Genomic DNA, 20867 nt, shown 5'->3' with positions numbered 1-20867 from the left:
GAGAAGGGATGATACACTTCAATTTAACCTAGATCCAAAGATCCATTAGAACAGTTGGGCTTGGTGGGGACCACTTGGGTACATCTTTACCTATTTTTGGAGTGTTGGAAGGGCATGTAAGCTGGTTTATGATGGCTCTAAAAATAAAAGAAGGGAGGTCAATTAACTGGTCTATTTCTTGAAGACAAGACTTCGATAATAAACAAGTCAAAAAGGCTTATCTAGAAATAGATTTGAGTCAAAGAGGTTTTTTATCTATATTTAAAATATTGTGTAAGATGTGAACAAGGTTTTAATAGGCCCTCTAAGCCTCTCTCTCTCTCTCTCTCTCTTTCTTTCTCTCTCTCTCTCTCTATATATATATATAGGCCATGTAATTCTCATTTGAGCAACATGAAATGAAATATTGAACTCTCTAAATATCCCCCCCCCCCCCCTCTCTTCTATGTGTTGACTCAAATCTCTCTCTCTTTTATATTTCTTTAAGGTCTGACCCCTAGTAGGTCGAGGTGCTTGTTGGAACTTAGGTTGCTGCCCAAGGACCAATCATTTGAGCATGTGGCTATATCCGAAGAACAGACAAACCAACTTTTCTGAACCAATCCTAGGTGGAACCAACCCTTTCAACCTGTTGTAGAAGCCCTTCACTAAGTCTCTCAGACATGAGTAATTCATACTGTTTGCTACCTTAGCTCAAGCCTAAGTGTGAACCTACCCAACTCGAAGTAACCCAAACCTAGCTAAATTTTGATTGTTGTTAACAATAGAATTTTGTCAGGCTTGCATTAGTCATAACTCTCAAATTGTCTAGAATCTAGGTCTGAAATTTTAACCTTAGACTCTTCTATGTGTCTCCTGCCTACCCATACAATTTCATAATTTTAGGTTAAACCCAATAGTGAGAAGTGAAATTTTCATCCAAACCTGTCAGAGTTAAATCTCAATCCTAAACCAATAAAACCAAAAAAACTGACACCATTTCCTGAGCTTGTATCTCCCAAACCCGGTGGAGTTTAGATCTTAATTTGGGTTAACACCTAGTTTCACGTGTCTAGAACCTATACTTAAATTTTCATATTTTTTGTGAAGCCAAAAATTTGGTTTTTTAAATAATCTTTATGCATTCTATTGCTAATAAATATATTTTTTATATATTAAAGTCACTAAAACATTTCATAACAATCACCTATGTCACAATGATTCATGGAGTTGAGGATGCATGATTCTGATTCAACTTGAAAGTCCAATTTTCTTCAAAAATGGGACACGAGGACACAGAATTTGTAATTTTTTAATCAATAAGAAATTTATTTTTTAATATTAAAATGTTTTATTGATATAAAATTAAAATATAATAATAGTATTCTTAAAAATATTAAAATAATGTTGTACATGTCTCGTCTCCTATCGTTAATGGGTCGTGTTAAACCCGTACCCTACCCATACCAAACCTTACTGGAGCTGGGTGTAGTTTGATACCATGCCCCGAACCAACCTGAGTTCCAACTAAGATCTGCAAATTTCAATGTAAAAAAAGATAAAAAAAAAATTTATTAATTTATCGGGTCTGATTCATGTAATCTTTATAGGATCCAGGTATGGTTTTTCTTATAATGGATCCGATTGGACCCGAGTCTGGATCCTGTAGCACCCATCTCAAATCACGTCTATGTTTGGCTCCACCTAGGTTCGAACCAAACCCCACCAGTTGACACCCCTAATCGTGTCAAGGGACACGCTGCCAATGCCGTATCCCCTTTCGAAAGAGAAGAATCGGGATTCCCAATTCCCGAGTCGAACCGAAACAACCGGAAGCTTGTCCGGTACGCCACAGACATTCACTGAAATTCCCATTTTATCCCTCCGCCATAAAACCACGACCAGAGCCCGTTGCCCTCCTTCCGTCGCTCTTCGTGATGGTGCCGAAGGAAGCGCGCTTCACACTCCCCGTTCTGCTACTCGCAGGATCCGCGCTTCTCCTCTTCTTCTTCTTCTTCTTCTTCTTCCGCCCTCCCCTCCTCCCATCGTCGCTCGTTTGCTACTCGGAACCGCCGAGCGGAGTTAGCAGAAGGGACGGCGATGGAGGGAAGGTGGAATCGGAGAGATTGTCGTCTTCATCTTCGGGCTCGTTCTCGGCTACGGAGGACGATATCTCCTGGTTGAGGGATCAATTGACGAAGAACGAGCTTCGGGATCCGCCCACCACGGCCGAGGGTTGGCACCAGCTCCGCAAGGGGATCAACCCGCGCTCTAGAGCTCAGCAACTCGAGGATTTTCGGAGGTTTGTGGGAAAATTCCTCTTTTGATTTCGGAAATCTAGGGTTTTATTTTCCCCTTTCTGTTCCGGCGCTTTTCTTGTTCGTTTGGAGGTTTCGATCTTGTTTCTGGTGAGCTCTGGTTTGACTTTGTGCTTTTAGGAGGAAACTTGGGTTGTTTGTTTGAGAATTGGAAAGGTTTCCGTATTTACTTCTTTAATGCGCAATCTTTCTAGGGTTTCTTTTATATTCGGAATCGTTTAGTGTATGGAAGTGTTTCTTTAGTTTGGTTTGATTAGTTCTTGGTGATTCCCTTTTATATGTTTGCATCATTTGACATAAAAGTAAGATATTGTATGATATAAGGAGAATTTCGGTTCTTGAATGAGTTCTTTGTTGTCCCTCTTTTTTGAATAGTAAAGGAGGGACCTGAAATCTTGATGTTTTATAGTTTTTGACGGGGAAAAGAGAAGCATTTGTGTAATCATGATGTTGGATTCTTTCATAGTGAAATTCTTTAGGTGTGAAATTTGGGACAGTTAATCGTTGCAATTGGAAGTCATACTTAATTTTTGAAGGACTAAGTCATACTTAGTTAAATATTTTCTTTTGTTAGCGTTCTGTTCCTATGATAGGCTCCATCCAATGACATCAGTTATGGGGAAGCTTCAAGTCGCCATATTATCACCCTTCAAGTTACAACCGCATGCCTTGTGCAATCACAAACAATCACAAAACAACAAAATGATTCACTTCGTTATAGACAGGTGTTCGGAATGCTCGGACCTGTTGTTCGTTGTATGGGACAGCAGATTGAATGTAATATGAGAATTTTGCTGAACTCCAACATCAATAAGAGTACAATGGAATCAATGAATAGAAAAGCGGGTCAGAGCATCTGGATTTTGGAATGCTGGAGCTTATTGCTAACATAAGATTGAGAAAAGGCCTGCACATTTTTTTAACATTGTGCAACTCCTTGGTAATGGAAACCAGAGTTTAGATTAAATAAAGTGGTACCCTATTTTATAGGGGAAAAAGAATTCTTGAATGAGCAAATCCAGCAAACAAGGCATAATGGTGCAGTGTCAGATACTTCCATGAAACTACCATATATATCAGTTTCCCTTTATTTAACTTTGTTATCGGTTCTTATAGATCTCCGACATATGGTAATTGATATAAAACTGCTTCTTGAATGCAGATTGGGTAATTCTTTTCTGGTTCAAGAAATTTTATCGTCGAGCTCTCAATGTTCTAATCCTTAATCCTGTGTCTTATCTCTAAAGCTTTCTCAATAGGGTACTTTACCATCTATAATATCTTACCATTTCATTTGTAGAGCTTTTCAGAGACTGTAAACATTACCATTGTTGCTTCCAGTTAGTTGTATTGCATCTCCGTCAAAGTCGAAGCGCTCACTGCTGTTAGAGTGGGAATTTCATGATTAATCCTTCATGATTAGAGTGTAAGCTTATCATGGATGAAACCATTATCACTGTGTTTTACTTCAGATTCTTTTTCTGTCCTGAAGAAGACCATGATCATCTGTACACCATCATTGTTATCTTCTTCCTTGATCTTTGTTTTATGAAGCTTAGAGAAAATGGATAGTGTTTCTTCTATAAATGTATCATCACAAGTTATTAAATATGTCAGGATATCCTTCTCATGAGTTTTAAAGGAAAACAGAACTGACGGAGATCTTGTTTTCTGAATGTACTCTGTAGAATATTTAAGAATATGAACTGTATGTATTGTTTTCTACCTACTTCACTGAGTACTTCCCTTCTAGGATTTTTACCCAGAGAATCAAAATGCTATTGCTAATTAAGATGGATTGAGTCCTAATGCTAGATATATACTTCGTTGAATTGCATGGATCCCATAAGTTGCAACTTGCAAGTGTCGCTTCAAATTTACTGGGTGATCTCATTGATGGATGAGATCTATTATTGTTATGGGGTGGGGCTGGTTGTACTTACGGCCAATTAATTCTGTTTCCCTTGCAGCTTCCATTAGATATGGGAAGCTTTCTAGTGTGAGTTCATGTTGTCCATGGGTTTCTTTTGTTTTCTTAATCATTCTGTTCATTTAGCTGCAAATCTGGCAAGAATTAACATTTTAAGAGGAAGCCTCATTCATTGAATTCGATGATTTTATATTTTTTATCCGATCTAAAATTCATTCTGAGTAAAGGTTCTTCTGGCAGGTTCAAGGGAATCTCACATTATGAGTATGGGGGAAATAATCACACTGCATTGCCTTGTCCTGGAGAATTACTGGTTGAAGAGCACCACAGCAACTATGGAGAGCCATGGGCTGGAGGGCGTGATGTGTTTGAATTTCTTGCTAAAGCTGTGAATTTGTCTCCCGATTTCCATGTTCTGGAGATTGGATGTGGCACTCTGAGGGTGGGTCTGCATTTCATTCGCTATTTGGAAGCAGCCCATTTCCATTGCCTCGAAAGAGATGACTTGTCACTCATGGCTGCTTTTAGATACGAACTTCCTTCACAGGGTCTCCTACACAAACGGCCTTTGATTGTGAAAGGTGATGATATGGACTTCAGTAAGTTTGGAGACTATGTCACCTATGATCTCATATACGCGAGTGCTGTTTTCCTTCACATGCCCGATGCTCTTGTGTGGGTTGGCCTGGAAAGGCTTGCATCCAAATTGAAGCCTTCTCAAGGACGGATTTTTGTCTCACACAACATAAAATTCTGTACACGGCTGCATGGAGATGAATGTTCGAAACGGCTTTCGGATCTAGGCCTAGAGTATGTTGGAAAGCACACACATGATAGCCGGCTCTTCAATCACTATGAGATATGGTTCGAGTTCAGGCGGTCATGGAGGGGTTAAGCTTATGTTGGTGGATCTTGGTCTTATCCTTCTTTCTACTCATTGGTCATCTGCACAACTTTTTTCTTCTAAGAACTTTGAGATTGCTTCTGGATTGTCCATTCAATTGCCTGTAGACTCCAAGCTCTGCAATGTTGTGTGAGATTCTAATACATTTCAAGTCACACTTCGAAGGCATCTCCGACGAAACTGTTCCTCATCAAGGAGATCTGCAGACGAAGAACACCAGATTCTGCATGAAGTTTTGAATTTTATCTGCGTTTATTTTCACGAGTAACTGAAGATCGAGTGAATGGAGCCTGGCCCATACTATGCTGCCTCACATTGTTACCATTTTATTTTTAACTGGAAATCTCCTTTATTGTGCATTGAATTCACTCACCAAGGACATTTCTGCTAATTGGAAATTTTCTCTTTGCTGTATTCATCCAGGTGATTTATTGAAGTGTAGATCCGTATACACTTGGAACCGCTGTACAAGGATTTACCTAAGGGCTTAGAATTGGGTTACCAGAGGACTCAATCAAACAAGGATTTTATCTTTTTGGGTGTTTTCAGTTTTTCCAAGTAGGTGAATCCAACATAAATCGATTCTAATCAGTCTCAGTTTGACAAAAGAAAATACAAATTAGGCATCATTAATTCTTACTAGTCAAAAGTGATTTTGCCATTTTTTTTGAATTTATGCCTTATGACAATCATGAAGTTGGTTTCTTTTCTTTTTTTCAATTTTATTGTTAATTTCCATGTAGTTTTCACTAGTGTTATCAGAACCGATAGCCAATGGACGAAAACTCAATTTGCTTCATGTCAAACCAAGCCCACCTCAAGAAATCAGCTGATTCAACCCCAATGCATCTTGAATCGAACAGAATCGGGGTTGAATTGGCCCTTTTGTTTCATGTTATTTTTTTTTTTCTTATGATTTTTTAAATTTAAAAATTAAAGCTGACCGATTTAGCTCGATTTGATTTTTCGCCTAAATCAGCCCATTCTCTGAATTGTTTTGAAAATCGGTTCTGGTCTAAAACCGATTCTGACAACATTGGTTTTCACCTACTTAGTAGTTTTTATTTAATTTTAATTTTATTTTTATCTTTGAATAAGATCCATTTGGATTTCGATTTGCATAGACTTAAAGCATTTGATTCAACCGAGTTTAGAAAAATTATGGTTAGATTTAGGGGGTGTTTGCTTGTTAGGTGGAAACTCATTGATGGGCGTACATTTCCGCCGGGTCCACAGGGACAAAACAAACATCAGGTTCTCTTTTGGCCAGGAAAGGGAGCCCGAAATACACCCCTTTTCAGTGGAAACGGTTTCCGTTGGGGGAGGGGTACGATTCTCTTTCAAGCAAACGCCCCCCTTAGCTTTAAGTGAGTCCAACATTGTTGGGATCCCCTGTTTGCAATCCCTATGTAAATATGAGAACTGGTTTTCCAAAAATCTTTTGGTGATCACATGTTTGATTCCACCAGTTGCAGAAACTTGTTTGCACAATTGTCCCATTTCAGAGGCCAGGGCAGAGAGAGAGATGGGTAAGTGATAAAGTTATTTATTATTAACCATGGTGGAGGATAGTTACCTGGGTAACCTAACCTGGGCTTGCATGCGGATCACGCAAGAGAAACCTAAAGAATGATTTTTGAATTATAAGTGTTCTTGATTATGAGTGTGAACCATAATCACAAATATCTTGGCTATACTTAGTTGAGTGTATTTCTCGTGATATTATAAGTTTGGTGATAAATCTCTAAAAAATCTTGGGGCTTAAAAAATATAACAAAAATAAGAAAATATTATGTTCAGACAAAAAATTACATAAAAAAGTAAAAAATGTCAAAGAAAGAAAAACAACATATTTAAAATGTTAAAAAAAAATAAAAACAGTAAAATTAATTGCTAATATCAAGAGAATATCATGATATTTTACATATATTAAGTTTGCTGAATTTACAGCGATAATATCATGATATCTTGAAAATATCTTCAATATTTATGACTGGTTTGAACCATAAAAAAACACTAATGTTTTTGCAAATAACCGTGGTTTTTTTTTTTTTTTTTGGGGGGGGGGGGGGGGGTAGGTCCGAGGGATAACCCCTCGTAAGCAACCACACAAACTTTGTGATAAGGGACACCTCCATTAGTTTCTCATGTCAAGTTTTTTTTTTCCAAAGGCAAGCTGGGTGGAGCCCTTGCGGACTTGCAAATAAACTTGCTTATTCTAGAGATCTTATTTTTTATGTTACAGGGATACTCCATTTTGACTGTTGTTCCGTATTCCTTTATATACTCGTCGTTATATTAGAAACTTCATAGAAACGGCCGTATCCATGTGACATATAGCTGTTGAGAATCCAATAGATGGAATCCGAATTAACAGCTACTAGGAGGTGGTAGCTGCCAAAACCAGGAATTGGCAGCTGCCACTTCCCATCCCAGCTACTAGTTTCCAAACATGGCCTTAATTTTTACTGTTTGGACCATGCCTAACGCATTTATGGGGTCTGTATTTGATCAAAGCCATTTATTCGTATGGGTTTCAACTAGGGAATTCGGTACCCACATTAACTAACTTGATGGTCCAAATTTATTGTTTTTTTTCTCGGGCGATGTGCCCATTTGGATTTTTTGTCCCACAATAAGTTTAAATATTTTATTTTTATATAGAATTAGGGCCCCATTTGTTAAGATAGATGGAAAATGGTCAGGTCCAATCAGTCTAATGATCCAATTAACTTATCAATTAAAGATAAGAAGCTCAATCCTAATTTGTTTTATATTTACATGAAGAAACCACCTCGAAGAACAGACTTAGCCCCGCTGCTGTGCTTACAGTCACTATCCTGGCAGCATAAAACTGGATCTCAGCAAACTTACAGTCAACCCTATTTAAAAAAAAAAAAAAGTGTAAGATAGATCTAAAGAGGAGTTAGTTTCCAAAGATAATGAGTGATGGATCCAAAGAGTCTCATACTAAAATTACAAACCAAGAAAATCCTTGTAATTAATCTCGAAGACTCGCACAAGGTCTCCTCCTTTATATATAAGTCCTAGTAATGGAAACCTCCCTCTCATGTCGAGAGTACCGTAAACGTAGGCATCGCAGCCGAACCACGTTAAAATTTGTTGTCTTTCGGTTTCCGTTTAGCGTTAATAAGGGTCAATACTTAGTTTAGACACAATGAGAAATTAACATGAAAACCCCATGTAAGCATTTTCCTCAAATCTTCACCTTTTCTTGGTTTTCCACCATCTTTCATGTTTTCAAACATTGTGTTAAGTACATTTTATTGTTTTTAAGCTCCAATCTCAATGAAAGTACTCTAAAGAAGAAAATGCAACCCATAGTGTTTGTATCAAACCCCAATCACTGTTTTTGATAAGGTAGAAGTCATAAATTTTTTATTGTTTATTATCATACAATGATACTTAGCAATATGATGAAAACTATCCATTTTGACTATCTCATGGGCGTCATCCCTTGTGCTAGCTGAAGCATGACAATTTCATAGGAATAAGGGGTAAGACCATAGGGTTTTACTCTGTCAGAACAGTGATCATAAGTTCGGCAAGCAGAGCCAGCACAGCTACGTAAGAGGAGGCGAATTCTCCGTAAAAATGTTTAAAAAAAAAACAATATTTTCATACCATAATATTAACTAAAGCAAAAACATGAGGCTTAAAAACAATGAGCTCAAAAACATGAGACAAACGGTGGATAAGCATGACACGTAAGAGGAGGAAGAAATTTGGGCAGGGGCCAAGAATGGTCGGTAATGCATAGACAAAAATTCTGACTATTAATTCAACAAAATGCCAAACTTTTCTTTTTTTTAAAGGCAAGTTGGGGTTAGGCAGACCCCTACCAGTTATACAATGATATCATTAGGATTCGAACTCGCAACATCCCAACACAAAGTGACGAGCACTAGCTGCTCCTACCAGACAAGCTGAGCCCCAGTTGATAACAAAATGCCAAACTTCTTTAAGATTGAGCTAATCTTATGTGTAAGGATAAACCATTTAATCCTACACTTTTTCTTCTAGGCTTTGGAAAAACAATCATATTCACTGCACATTTGTAAGCCTATGTGATGTAGATTTGGTGAACACCGATTCACGATCCAAAATCCAAACAGATCTTAACATGTGTGAAAGCTTTCACGAAGATGAGTTTGAATGAAACTCGAGGAAATAAGATTTTTGAGACCTGTGCACTCTATTTCGACAGAGGCGGTCCAAAGGAAAGTTGTGCGTGATGCACACGCCTTTCTAATGAATCCAAAATTATTGGATTTGGATCAGAGGTGTCTGTTTCACGAACTCAGGACTGGGACAGACAGACATGTCTAAGATAGACTTTCGAACTCCGTGAACAATCTGTTCGAAGGGGTTTTTGACCCGTCAGATAGTAGAGTTTGCGAAAACCATCAACTGAGAAAACGTAGGTCAGATCTAAACCTTTCCAACAAACTAAGATTTAGATTTTTTCTGAGTTGTCTATGAGTCTCTACGAATTTTTGAATTCTGAAAATGGTATGAGATATTGACTAATGAATTAAATTTCCAACTATTCAACAACAACAGAAAGATTGATATTTTTGTGATACCTAGATGAAGATTCAACTAGAACTCTAAACACAAAAGTTTTAGATATAGGTTCTAACTTTCCACAGAATCAAACAAATTGATTTTTCATGAAGGAAATCTCAAGATAATTAAAAATTACCGAACACCACCATGTGTGTTCTGAACCAAATAGGTGACAGTGGAATCTTGTCAGACCGAGACTTTGTCAGCACTTTTCAAGGGTTTAAAAGATCGATTCATGCAATGACCTCAACTACAAAGTTGTAGATGATCGTCTTAGCTTTTTTAGAAGCTAAAAAATGACAAAAATTGACCAGTATAAAGGCCGATATGATCGTTTCTTTGGAGTCATTCTTGAGAACTCAAAATTTGAGAATTTGGGTTTTGACAGAAAACCAAGTTATGTAAAAACAAATCGAACTAGATATTTTTGTGAATAGTAGAATCACTTAACAACATAAATATTTCAGAACATCCATTCCAAACATTCAGCAAATAATCGACTTACAACTACTAGCAATAGTCAACAAGAAAACATAGGAAAATTGATAATAAAGCAAAGACAAGCACAAATGAACCAGTGATCTTTTTATTTAGATGAAGATGGCCATGGGATGTCGTTGGAAAGCAACCAACACCGAACTGAAACACGACAAACAGTAGCTTGAACACCCAGCAATGACAAACCCAAGTGCTTACACAGCAACACGACAATGTTATCTTCACCAAAAAGATTCTAAAAAAAAAACTCACAAACTTAGGCTTTCCACCAGCAAAAGAGCTTAATGCTATTAGCAGAAAACTTGTCAGAGATTTTAGCGGCTTAACCAAGCCGAATCATGTAAAATAGTAAACAACAAACTTATAGGGTAAGATCTTAGCTTTTTAACAAGCTAAAGATCATGTAATTTGAACTGGTATCTAGGGAGATACGGTCAAAATACTGAGATTGTCTTCACCCTTCAAACACTTCTTCTCCACCAAAAAAAATTTAAAATTTTCAGAATAAAAGTCACCTTCCCTTGTCAACCTTCCTTGATTAATAAGCTTGGAGAAGAGCCACATTAAAGAGGAGAATGGTCTTCCCAAGCATAGCATAACCCACGATTTTGACTAAGCTAATTTTGGCTAAGGACCATTAAGAGGTCCAACAACCATATTGACTTGAAATAGTCAAGGTTGAATTTGAATGAAGGCTATATTGGTTCATACCAAGTGGTGCAAACTAGTGCATCTTGGGTATGGATCTTGATCTAGATCCAAAACATGTAGCCAATTGGATCCTGCACAAAAATGCATTAGAAATAATATAATTAAAAAAAAACAAAAACTACCCGCGTTCTCCATACACCCTCTAGTGCTACAAAAGAATTTTATAGGGCACCAAAACTATCTGGATTCGTATAATCCGGCTCCTAAAAAATAAAAACTAAAAACAAATTTAATGTGATTTTATAACATGACAAAATGAAATCGAAATATAAAATTATAATCTCTGAGAAAGATACAAAATATCTCACATATTATAGCACAATATTAAAAATAGATCTGGGTACGCAAAGATCTAATTAGACCTAAATGATCCTGCTCGATTGGATCACATCCTAGATCAGATCTTGAGAATTAAATTTGGATTCAATTCGTCTTCAAAGCTCGGATCTTCAGGATGCTCTGCATCACTATGGTTAGTAAAATCCTCGATGTCCCTCATGTCCATCCATCAAAAAGTACACCCAGCTTCAACTTTGCGACAATAGATATCCTTTATAGGTTTCGAATTAAGGTTGTCCTCATGTTCCGCTATGGACACATTTGAATTTTTTTCTTTTTTGGCCAAGCCAAGACAAAACCTAGTTCTCATCAATCGTGATTGGGATGGATGTGAACTCCATATTGGCCCAAATTCAGGCCTCCACTGGTAAAAAGCTTGAGGTCGATGTGAACCGTACTTCCAGCTTTGCGGCAAACCAATTCACGATCACTTTTAAGCCAACCCACCTAGCCAAGTGTATAGAACCCTTGATTGAGGCTCTCTACCGACCCATTCAAATAAAAAAAAAGATGAAAATTATAAAAAAGGCTTGCTTTGCCATGTCATTAGTTGAAAAAAATCATGATAATGTTCTGAACTTTTTAGCTACAAAGATCGTTGGTCGTGACTTAAAACAGTCGACCTCATGTCACAGCTCAATAATATCATGATATCAGCTCATATCAAGACTAAAATTTGATGCTTTTCTTGAACAATTGAAAGAAGACTCTCTCTCTCTCTCTCTCTCTCTATATATATATATATATATATATATATATATATATATGACAGTAGACTTGGGGAGGGTGGGGGAGCAAGGTCTTCATCCCGAACCCATCTCAAAATATTGCCCTCCATTCCCGGTCCATTCCCGTGGGGAGAGAACTATGAAATTCTCATTGTAACTTGCTAGTGCCGAGATGGTTGACCAGTCCGCTACCGCATTTGTTAGAAAAAAATGAGGAAAGAAAGGCCGAGAGGGTCAACCAGTCGAGGGATAGGAACTTAGTATTAGAAATATATATAAAAGATTTATATATAATTTTATAAAATAAATAAGGTATTTTAGTCATTTTATTAACAGAGATTAGAGGTAAGGGAAAAGCGTAAGTTCATCTCACCTCTGTCCACATTTCATTCCCTGTTTCATGCCCTTCATCCCCTCCCCAAATGAGACGGGTTCAGATGGATACCCGTTTCTCTCGATCCACTGCCATCCTTACATGCAAAACAAATTAGATAGATGCATATTGTGAAATGAATGTATCGAGATTGGATTAGTGAATCCGTGATGAGCACAAGCACACATGCATGCACATGTAGTGTCTCTTGATTAATTAATTGACATAATAAGAATGTAGTTAATGCACACGCATACTTTGGCTTTGGCTTGGAAGATATTAGTTGTACAATGTCGTATATTAATCCACTTGCATCCATGTGCAAGTGTAAATCTATACTGTGGGTATTTGCATTGTTGTAATTTGTCACATAGACACGTTTAAAAGGACACAAGACACACTTTTTTTTTTTTTTTGTAATTTTTCATTATGATTAGTATATATGTGGATAAGCCAAGAGAATAAATTGGAGCATGCTTGTGACATTTATAGGTATCAGGGCTGTCAATGGGTCCGGTATCCGACCCAATTTTTGATGTACCCAAGACCAGATAACACATAGTCGGGTTCAAGTTAGGGTGTTGTCTTAGTCGACACAATGAGATCATTAATCCAACCTGTATAATTTAATTACCTAATGTTTAACATATGTGTTTTTTCTTGAAATTATGGGTGTTAATGGATCAGGTTTGACCCAGACCTTGTAAGATTGTGAAAGAGGGTGGACCCGAATCGAAGGGCATATGCAATTATGCAAGAAATTGCCACTAACATATGGTTTGATCATAGCTTCTAGCCTTTCATTTTTGTTTTCTTTTTTTTGTAAAAGCTGTAATTCAATATTTTCAACAATTGTAGAACCCTAGGACCCGAACATGTCTAATGGAGAAGTGTCCTTTTAATTAATTTTAATTAAGGGTTGCATCTTTTAGATTGATAGTTATTTGTTTATTGCTCCCCATGGTTATATATTTTCAAGAGGCCTCACCCTTACCAAACCCTATAAGGTCAGGGTTTGGTAATATTAAAAGGAGTCTGGATTAGAATCCACGTCAGACTCAAAAGGATCCAAATATTAAATGGTTTGTGAAGTTTCATAACAGAGCTGGGCAACTAAGATCCACAATTCTTTAATATAAATAAGATAAAGAATAGCACCAAGGGGGTTGGCATAGTGGGGTGAGGCCATGATTGCTAGACAGGCAGTCATGGTTCGATTCCCATGGGTCACCCCTCTATGCAAGCCAACGCATAGCATAGGCCCTCAGAGCAAGGGTCCTAGCCTCAGAGTTTTATGTTGTTGGCACAACGACCGTAAGTATGGCATGCTGAGCTAGCTCGATCAGCTTCTTCATGCCGAGTGAGATTTCTTCGGGTTATAAATCCAAAAAACAAAGAAAAAAAATAATATTTTACCGGGTATGGTCTGGGTCTGGTTCACGTAATCCTTCTAGGATTCAGTTATGGTTTCTTTTATGGTATGTTCGATTAGACCCAGGTCCGGATACGATACTAGCATCTCAAATCAGATATGAGTTTGGTCCCACCTGGGTTTGAACCAAACCTGACCCGTTGACACCCCCTACTTGAAATTATGTATAAAATACTCTAATATGGTTGGCTAATCGGGCCATATAACCAACAAAAAGCTCAGGTTGAACCTGACCTCAACAATATGTGGGTTAGCTCAAATCCAACCTGAATATTTTTTGGGTCTTTATTTTTATATACCCCTGATGCAGTTATTCAGGTTCTGATAAGTTTGAGTATCTACCTAGGGTTGGCAAATGAACTGAGCAGCCATGAGCAGCTCATTTAACTTAAACGAGTTGAGCCCGAACACAAGATGTTCAGCTTTGGAGAGCTCATACTCATAAAAAAATGTGTGTTTTATGTATAATGTATATTTTAAGCTTATTATAAAAAATACATGAAATATATATGCAAAGCAAAGGATGCATGAAAAATATATACATAAAACGCGAACTATTAAGTATAATAAATAAAATATATACACTATATATATATATATATATATACTGTTACTTAGGGTGCATACGAGCCAGGCTCGAGCTTAGCTTAGGCTCAAAAAGCTCAGATCGTTCAAAAGAGTATGTGTTCGAGCCAAGCTTGAACACCCAACCTACAAAATTGGCTCGTCTCGGCTTAGTTTGAGCCAAGTTTATTTATTTCAAAAAATGTTTTCAAACACGGGTAAAGGACAGGATTCAAAACCTAAACCTCGAGCAGCCTAACTACTTAACTACTTGGGCAAAACCACCTTTAGTGATTTTTGGGAAAGAAAAATTATACATATTTTAATACTTGTCATTATACAACTATAAACCGAGCTTAATTGAATTTTAATGATTGATCAAACTCGACTTGTTTATGATTAACGAGTCTGAGCTCTTGTTCAAGTCAGGTGGTTTACTTACTAGAACGGGTCTGAGCTGAGTTTAATTGAGTCAAGAGCTAGGGATGGCAGTGGACCGAAGAGAAACAGGGCCCGCCTCGCCCCGTTTGAACCGAGGATGGAGGACATGAAACAGGGATGGGGGCAGAGATGGACTTACGCTTTCCCCTGCCCCGCCCTGTCTCCATCCTTAATGCCTGCCTTGCACCGTCCTTGATCCTTCTTTAGAGATGTAAGTAGACCGAGGGGGAAACCGGCTTCACCCCGCCTCGTCCTGTTTGGACCACGGATGAAGGACATGAAACGGGGATGGAGGTTAAAATCAAAACCCATGTACGGATGGAAGGTAGGATTTTGAGATGGGGCAGGGGTGGAGACCTTGTCCCCCACCCCCTACCCCAGTCCACTGCCATACCTAGCCCGAGCTGAGCTCAAGCTAGCTCGGCTCGTTGTTAGGAGCGCCGCTGTGCCCACGTCATTAGCGACGTCCTTTTCTTTGAAAAAAAAATGCACATTTAGCCGCGGTCACCAGTCAAGGTTTCCTAACCTGGTTAGGTAGAAAAGTTGAGAGAAGGAAAATCCTCACCTTACACGTCAGCACCGATCGAACCGTTGTTTCTAGAACCACTCGTTTGACACCACGTGTCTCAGCTTTCAGTCATGATGACGTCACCATTCCGCCAATCGTTTCCCACGTGGTGCCACGTCAGAGAGATATCCACATTATCCACCGCAAAACAAGAAAACAATTTTTTTTAATTCTTTTTTTTTTGCCTTGAGCGGCTGACGAACGATGGTTATTTCGCCACGTGGCAAAACTTTTCTTCAGTAGCAGCCAAATAAAAATTATTCACCCTCAAGATTAGAAAAAACTTCAAAAATGTCATCGTAGGCAGCCAAGCTGGACTCAGCGGGAGATATGCTGGAAATGGCATTTTCGTAGTTTCAGTATACAACGATAACTAAATGTTCAGACTGGTCTCCCCTGGTTTTCAATTGAATCTTTGCTTCAGGCGCTTTTCCGCCGTGTTCGACCGACGAAAAGATCCGAGCCGTCCTTTTACCGGTTAAGATATCCTCGACCGTCCATCTCTTTAATTTCTGTATTTTCCATCCTCCTGAATTATCTCGTATATATCTCCCCAAATACCCCAGGTTTTCTCACCAGGGCTCTTGGTTTTCGCTCACAGATCCAAGCTAGATTCCGTCTGTAATTTTATCCGTTCCCTATTTTTAGTTTCCTGTTTCCCTTCTCCCTCTTTAAATATCGGATTTTGGGTTATCCGTTTGCCAGAAAAAGAGGGTTTTTCGATATCCTTCCTTTATTAGAAATCTTTAGTTATAGATATATTAATATCCTGTTCTTGGTGATTCTCTGTCTTTGAATTCCGATTCGGATCGCGAATTTGGTGGTTCTCTCATCGGGATTTGTTTTTGTGGGTTGAATATTGTGATTGGGATTTGGGGGGTCTTTTGGTTCCAGAAAGGTTTTTCTTTTTCTGGGTTTTCCTGAATTTCTCAAAAGGGGTTTGTTTTGTTGTGGGTTTTTACCGGAAATTTGTGAGGTTCGGTCGGCATTTGGGGCTCTTTGTTGCTGAATCATGGAGGTTTCGGTGATCGGAAGCGCGCAGTTTCCCGTCGGGAGAAAGAATCGAATTTTCCCGAAGACAGGACTGGTTGGGTATCGCAGAGAGTTGGGGTTTTCGAGGAGGAAGGTGAGCTGGATTGGGGTCGGTCTCGCGGCCGATTGGAGGAGAAGGAGGCAGCCGGCGGTTCCGGTGCTCTCCGCCGCCGGAGCGGAGAGGGTTCTCGTCGGAAAGAAGGCCGGGAGGTGTTCGCAGGATAATAAGGTAAACAATTCGATCTCCGGACCTATTCTTCTTTATTCTCCTTCTTTCTGGGCTCCTCGTAGTCGTAGTTCTTCCTCCATGTAGCGTACGGAAAGCCTTAGATTTTGTGTGGTGATATAAGAAAATCCCCTCTTTCTCCTCGGGGATTTCCTTTTCGTTAGCCTTCAGATTCATGGGTGTTTATGAGTTGAATCCAACCGTTTGTTTCGTGATTTTTCGAGAGATCTTCCCCCTATTTTCCGTGCTTTAGTTGTCGGGGTTTGGCGCTTCTTTTTGGTGATGAATATGATGATATTATCTATTATATTCTTATTTTTTAAAATTTTATTTATTTTTATTACGGTGATGAAAATTTTGCCTTTTTTGTTGGATAAATGGTTTCTTTCAGTAAGCCCCAAATTTAGTTTCAAACACGGAGTGTGAGAATACTGACTTTTGATTTTCTTTTTTCTTTTTCTTTGACAAGTTTTCTTTTTCTGAAAATTCTCGTGGCGAATATTCAAGATAAGTTTGACTCCACTCTTAAAATGAATAAAACCCCTTTAGAGTGACATATAAATTGGGTGTTTGTTCTTGTTTGCCAGAACCAAAATTTAGTTTCAAGATTCTATTGAAATTTGAAACCCTTTTTTGGATGTTTGAAGCCCTCAATTTATGTGGGTCTTACCTGTTTTTTGGTTGTTGTTTGGGTCAAGTAATTTTTTGTAAGTGACATTATATGGTTTAGAACTCACCCATCAAGAGGGACATTTATTTTTCCTTTCATCTCTCTCTCTCTCTCTCATTAACAGACCACTAATGGACAGTCAACAAATCTCTCTGATTTTCTCTGTTCGAATAACATGAAATAGTTTGATGACATGAGTTGTCCTTGACATAATAACCGTTGGATAGGTTCAATGAGTATTTTGGATCCTTTGAGGAAATAGTTTCTTTGTTATTTCCTCGTTGCCTCATTACTAATCTTCTGTTGGTTGTATTTATTAATCCTTTGTTAGGAGGATGTAAAGTGCAAATGGGACAAATGCCATAAAGCACCCTTTTCAAAAAAAATCAGAGCAAATTGACGTAATGGAACTTTTTGGTCTTCTAGTGGAACTAAAATATCAAGTGTCGGTGTGCATGTGCTCCGTCTGATCTTTTGGTACATGAGGGTCATGTTTGCAATGCCCTATGAATCTTGGATTTTCTCAAGATTGTGTGATCGTAAATCACAATCACAAAACTTTATCATGGTTAGTGAAACATGAAAAAAGTATTAAGTTGTGATTGTGATTGCCATCTGTGATTATTTTTTCCCTGAACGATTAACCTTGTCACTAACAATCACATATTCTACTTTCTCAGTGGTGATACCAAAGCAAACATGCATGTTATTTTCGGTTACTGGGGGCATGTAATTTCTAGTCTTCAATCATTAATCTCAGGTTGAGTATGGTATCAGTAGGTGCAAACATGAAAATATGCCACAAGATATCCTTGTCTATGTACCAGATGAACTGGGTAGCACCAATACTTATTTTTGTTAGAGGATTTGTTTCTGATCTCTTGTCAGAGTGACCTTCTAGATTGCAACCTTAGATCCCTTGCTCAAGGCCAAAGTCTAGCTGTTCAACCTTGATGCTGTGAAGATTCTGCAAGTGGTGGACCGAAGGAATTTCTCATGTCATATGTTTTCCTTTAAGTTCGAGTCTGAAAATTTAAACTCCTTGGTGTTTGATTCTTAACATTGGATGCATTCCTGATTTCCCCAAACAATTTTATGCAGAATGCCCGAGTTCCATTATACGTAGCACTTCCTCTTGATACAGTCTCGGACAGTAAGACATTTAACCATACGAAGGCTCTCGCCGCTGGATTGAAGGCATTGAAGCTTCTTGGAGTCACTGGTGTGAGCGTTCCAGTATGGTGGGGAATTGTCGAGAACGATGCAGCCGGAAAGTATGACTGGTCTGCATATCAATCTCTAGTCGAAATGATCCGTGACGCTGGACTCAAACTCCGAGTTTCTCTCTGTTTGCATGGTAGATCAGACATCTCGCTTCCTCCATGGGTTATTAAGATTGGAGAAAGTGATCCTGATATTTTCTTCAGGGATCGTGCGGGAAAGCGGTACAAGAACTGTTTGTCATTGGCAGTTGACAGCCTTCCAGTTCTTGCAGGAAGATCTCCCATGCAAGTCTATGAAGAATTTCTCTCTGAATTCAAGTCATCGTTCCTGAGCTTCCTGGGCACCACAATAACGGTAAATACCATACTGTGTCCAGAAACTTTTTGAAGATGATTCTGAGGATTGCCTCTGAAATCTTCCTGCCCAACAAATTACACCTCTGATTTTAATTTCTGCATTCTTTGATCTACTTCTAACAGGATATATCAGTGAGTCTCGGTCCTGATGGTGAACTTCGGTATCCTTCGAACCCTGAAGGTTGCCGCAGCAAGATTCAGGGGGCAGGAGAGTTCCAGTGTTATGACAAACACATGCTTGCGAACCTCAAACAACATGCTGAAAGTTCCGGCCATGCCAATTGGGGCCGTTCCGGTCCCCATGATGCACCCAGCTATAACCATTGGCCACAGACTAGCAACTTCTTCAAGGACTCCTGCGGCTCCTGGGAAACACCATACGGCAATTTCTTCCTCACCTGGTATTCAGATCAGCTGATCGCCCATGCTGACCGCGTTCTCTCTCTTGCCTCAAGGGTTTTCAGCGATAGCTCGGTGACTATCTCCGGCAAGGTCCCGCTTGTGCATAGTTGGTACAAAACTCGGTCCCATGCTGCCGAGCTAACTGCTGGATTCTATAACACTGACAGAAGAAACGGCTATGACGCCATTGCCAAGATGTTTGCTGCAAATTCAGCTACATTGGTATTACCAGGAATGGATCTCTCTGATGCCCATCAACCTACTGAAGCCTTATCGAGCCCGGAGCCGCTGATATCACAAATAAGGGCAGCATGCCTGGAGCATAGCCTGCCCATTGCAGGAGAGAACACAACAGTTTCCGGCGGCAAAGCAGTTAATTTCAAGAGGATCGAAGAGAATTTAAAGAATGATAGCTGGAGGTTGGTTTCATTTAACTATAACAGGATGGGTGCATACTTCTTTTCGCCTGAGCACTTTCCGAAGTTTACCGAGTTCTTCCGGGGGCTCGACTTGCCTGAAAAAGACTCTGATGATCTTCCGGACAACAAGGAGAGCCTCTCCTTCTCTGGTAATGCTGCGGAGCCAGAGAAAACATTACAGATGCAGGCATGAAGAGCGACTCTTATTTTTTACTTTTTCCTGTTGTAAAATGTAAATGCTAATTATATAGGTACCGTAGCTGGAGATACTCGTGGCAGTTATATTTGTAAATTGCCACGAGATTGAAGCATCAGAAAAATTTGTATTGCTTATTTATAGATTGTAGGATCGTCATATTAAATTATCTGATAGTCCTGCATATAACAAAGACAATCACATATTGTTGAGTTTAGTTTACAAGATGGGATTTAGCAATTTTCTATACTCTTGATTTTTTTTTTCCTTTTGTTTTGTTATTTTTCCCAGCTCTCAGGGAAAGCAATATCCATTTGATACGGTTTAAGAGGCCAAGGCTTAGCTTTTCTTGCAGAGGTAATCTTAGGCATAGTTACGAGAAGGTTACTGCTACATGGGAAAGCTTGCTTCTGAAGCTGAAAAATCCTCGCTTTTCTGAGAGGAGAGGAAGCTTTGGAAAACCCTCTTTTAAAATGTGAGGAACTTTATTTTTTTTAGTGGGAGGCTTGCTTTCTCTTCGTTTTTCAAATTGACTCCCTCTCACTATCACCTGCCTCCTCACTTCATATGTTTTTTATATTAAAAATAATATTTTTTTATAACAAGCCTGTGTGTTTTATATATAGTTTTATAGTTGTGCTTAATTATGTCATTTCTAATTTGCCACTGCCTATGTGTTTCCTTTTCATTTTTTATGTATTTACATAATCGTTTCACAACCGCATCTCGCTTCATACTGCTTTTTATCACTCGCTCCCTCATCGCTTCTCGTATCCATTTCGCTTCATGGTAACTATGATCTTAAGAACAAAAAGGTCACCCCAAAGGGATTTCGCGTAGTGGGATGGGGCCTAGGCTGCTAGGCCGAAGGTCTAGGTTCAAATCTCATGGGCATCACCCCTTATGCAAGCCGAAGCATGGTGACTCCTGAGGGAAAAGGGTAAGCCCACAGAGTTTTACACAGACA

General features: G+C 38.9%; 2 protein-coding genes across 2 annotated transcripts; both read left to right on the top strand.

Moving 5' to 3' along the window:
* Positions 1-1907: 1907 nt before the first annotated feature.
* On the top strand, positions 1908-5549 carry LOC149820737 (uncharacterized). Its single transcript, XM_089982236.1, has 2 exons — positions 1908-2281; positions 4468-5549. The coding sequence occupies exons 1-2, from the start codon at positions 1917-1919 to the stop codon at positions 5120-5122; spliced, it is 1020 nt and encodes a 339-aa protein (XP_089838362.1). The 5' UTR covers positions 1908-1916; the 3' UTR covers positions 5123-5549.
* Positions 5550-15812: 10263 nt separating this feature from the next.
* LOC149820736 (inactive beta-amylase 9-like) lies at positions 15813-20125 on the top strand. The gene is made up of 3 exons (XM_089982716.1): positions 15813-16636; positions 18405-18881; positions 19007-20125. The coding sequence occupies exons 1-3, from the start codon at positions 16388-16390 to the stop codon at positions 19895-19897; spliced, it is 1617 nt and encodes a 538-aa protein (XP_089838842.1). The 5' UTR covers positions 15813-16387; the 3' UTR covers positions 19898-20125.
* The last annotated feature ends 742 nt before the right edge of the window (positions 20126-20867 follow it).

The sequence above is a fragment of the Nuphar pumila genome, chromosome 12 (genome assembly GCF_984573655.1).
Source record: "Nuphar pumila chromosome 12, dmNupPumi1.hap1.1, whole genome shotgun sequence".
Classification (NCBI taxonomy): Eukaryota; Viridiplantae; Streptophyta; class Magnoliopsida; order Nymphaeales; family Nymphaeaceae; genus Nuphar; species Nuphar pumila.
This window is presented reverse-complemented; position numbering and strand designations above follow the sequence as displayed.

Bases quoted from the DNA above. Each gene is read 5' to 3' on its own strand.
- LOC149820737 (XM_089982236.1), top strand. From the start codon at position 1,917: ATGGTGCCGAAGGAAGCGCGCTTCACACTCCCCGTTCTGCTACTCGCA. The intron at 2,282-4,467 runs GTTTGTGGGAAA...TTCTTCTGGCAG, and splicing joins CAACTCGAGGATTTTCGGAG to GTTCAAGGGAATCTCACATT.
- LOC149820736 (XM_089982716.1), top strand. From the start codon at position 16,388: ATGGAGGTTTCGGTGATCGGAAGCGCGCAGTTTCCCGTCGGGAGAAAG. The intron at 16,637-18,404 runs GTAAACAATTCG...AATTTTATGCAG, and splicing joins GGTGTTCGCAGGATAATAAG to AATGCCCGAGTTCCATTATA. The intron at 18,882-19,006 runs GTAAATACCATA...TACTTCTAACAG, and splicing joins TCCTGGGCACCACAATAACG to GATATATCAGTGAGTCTCGG.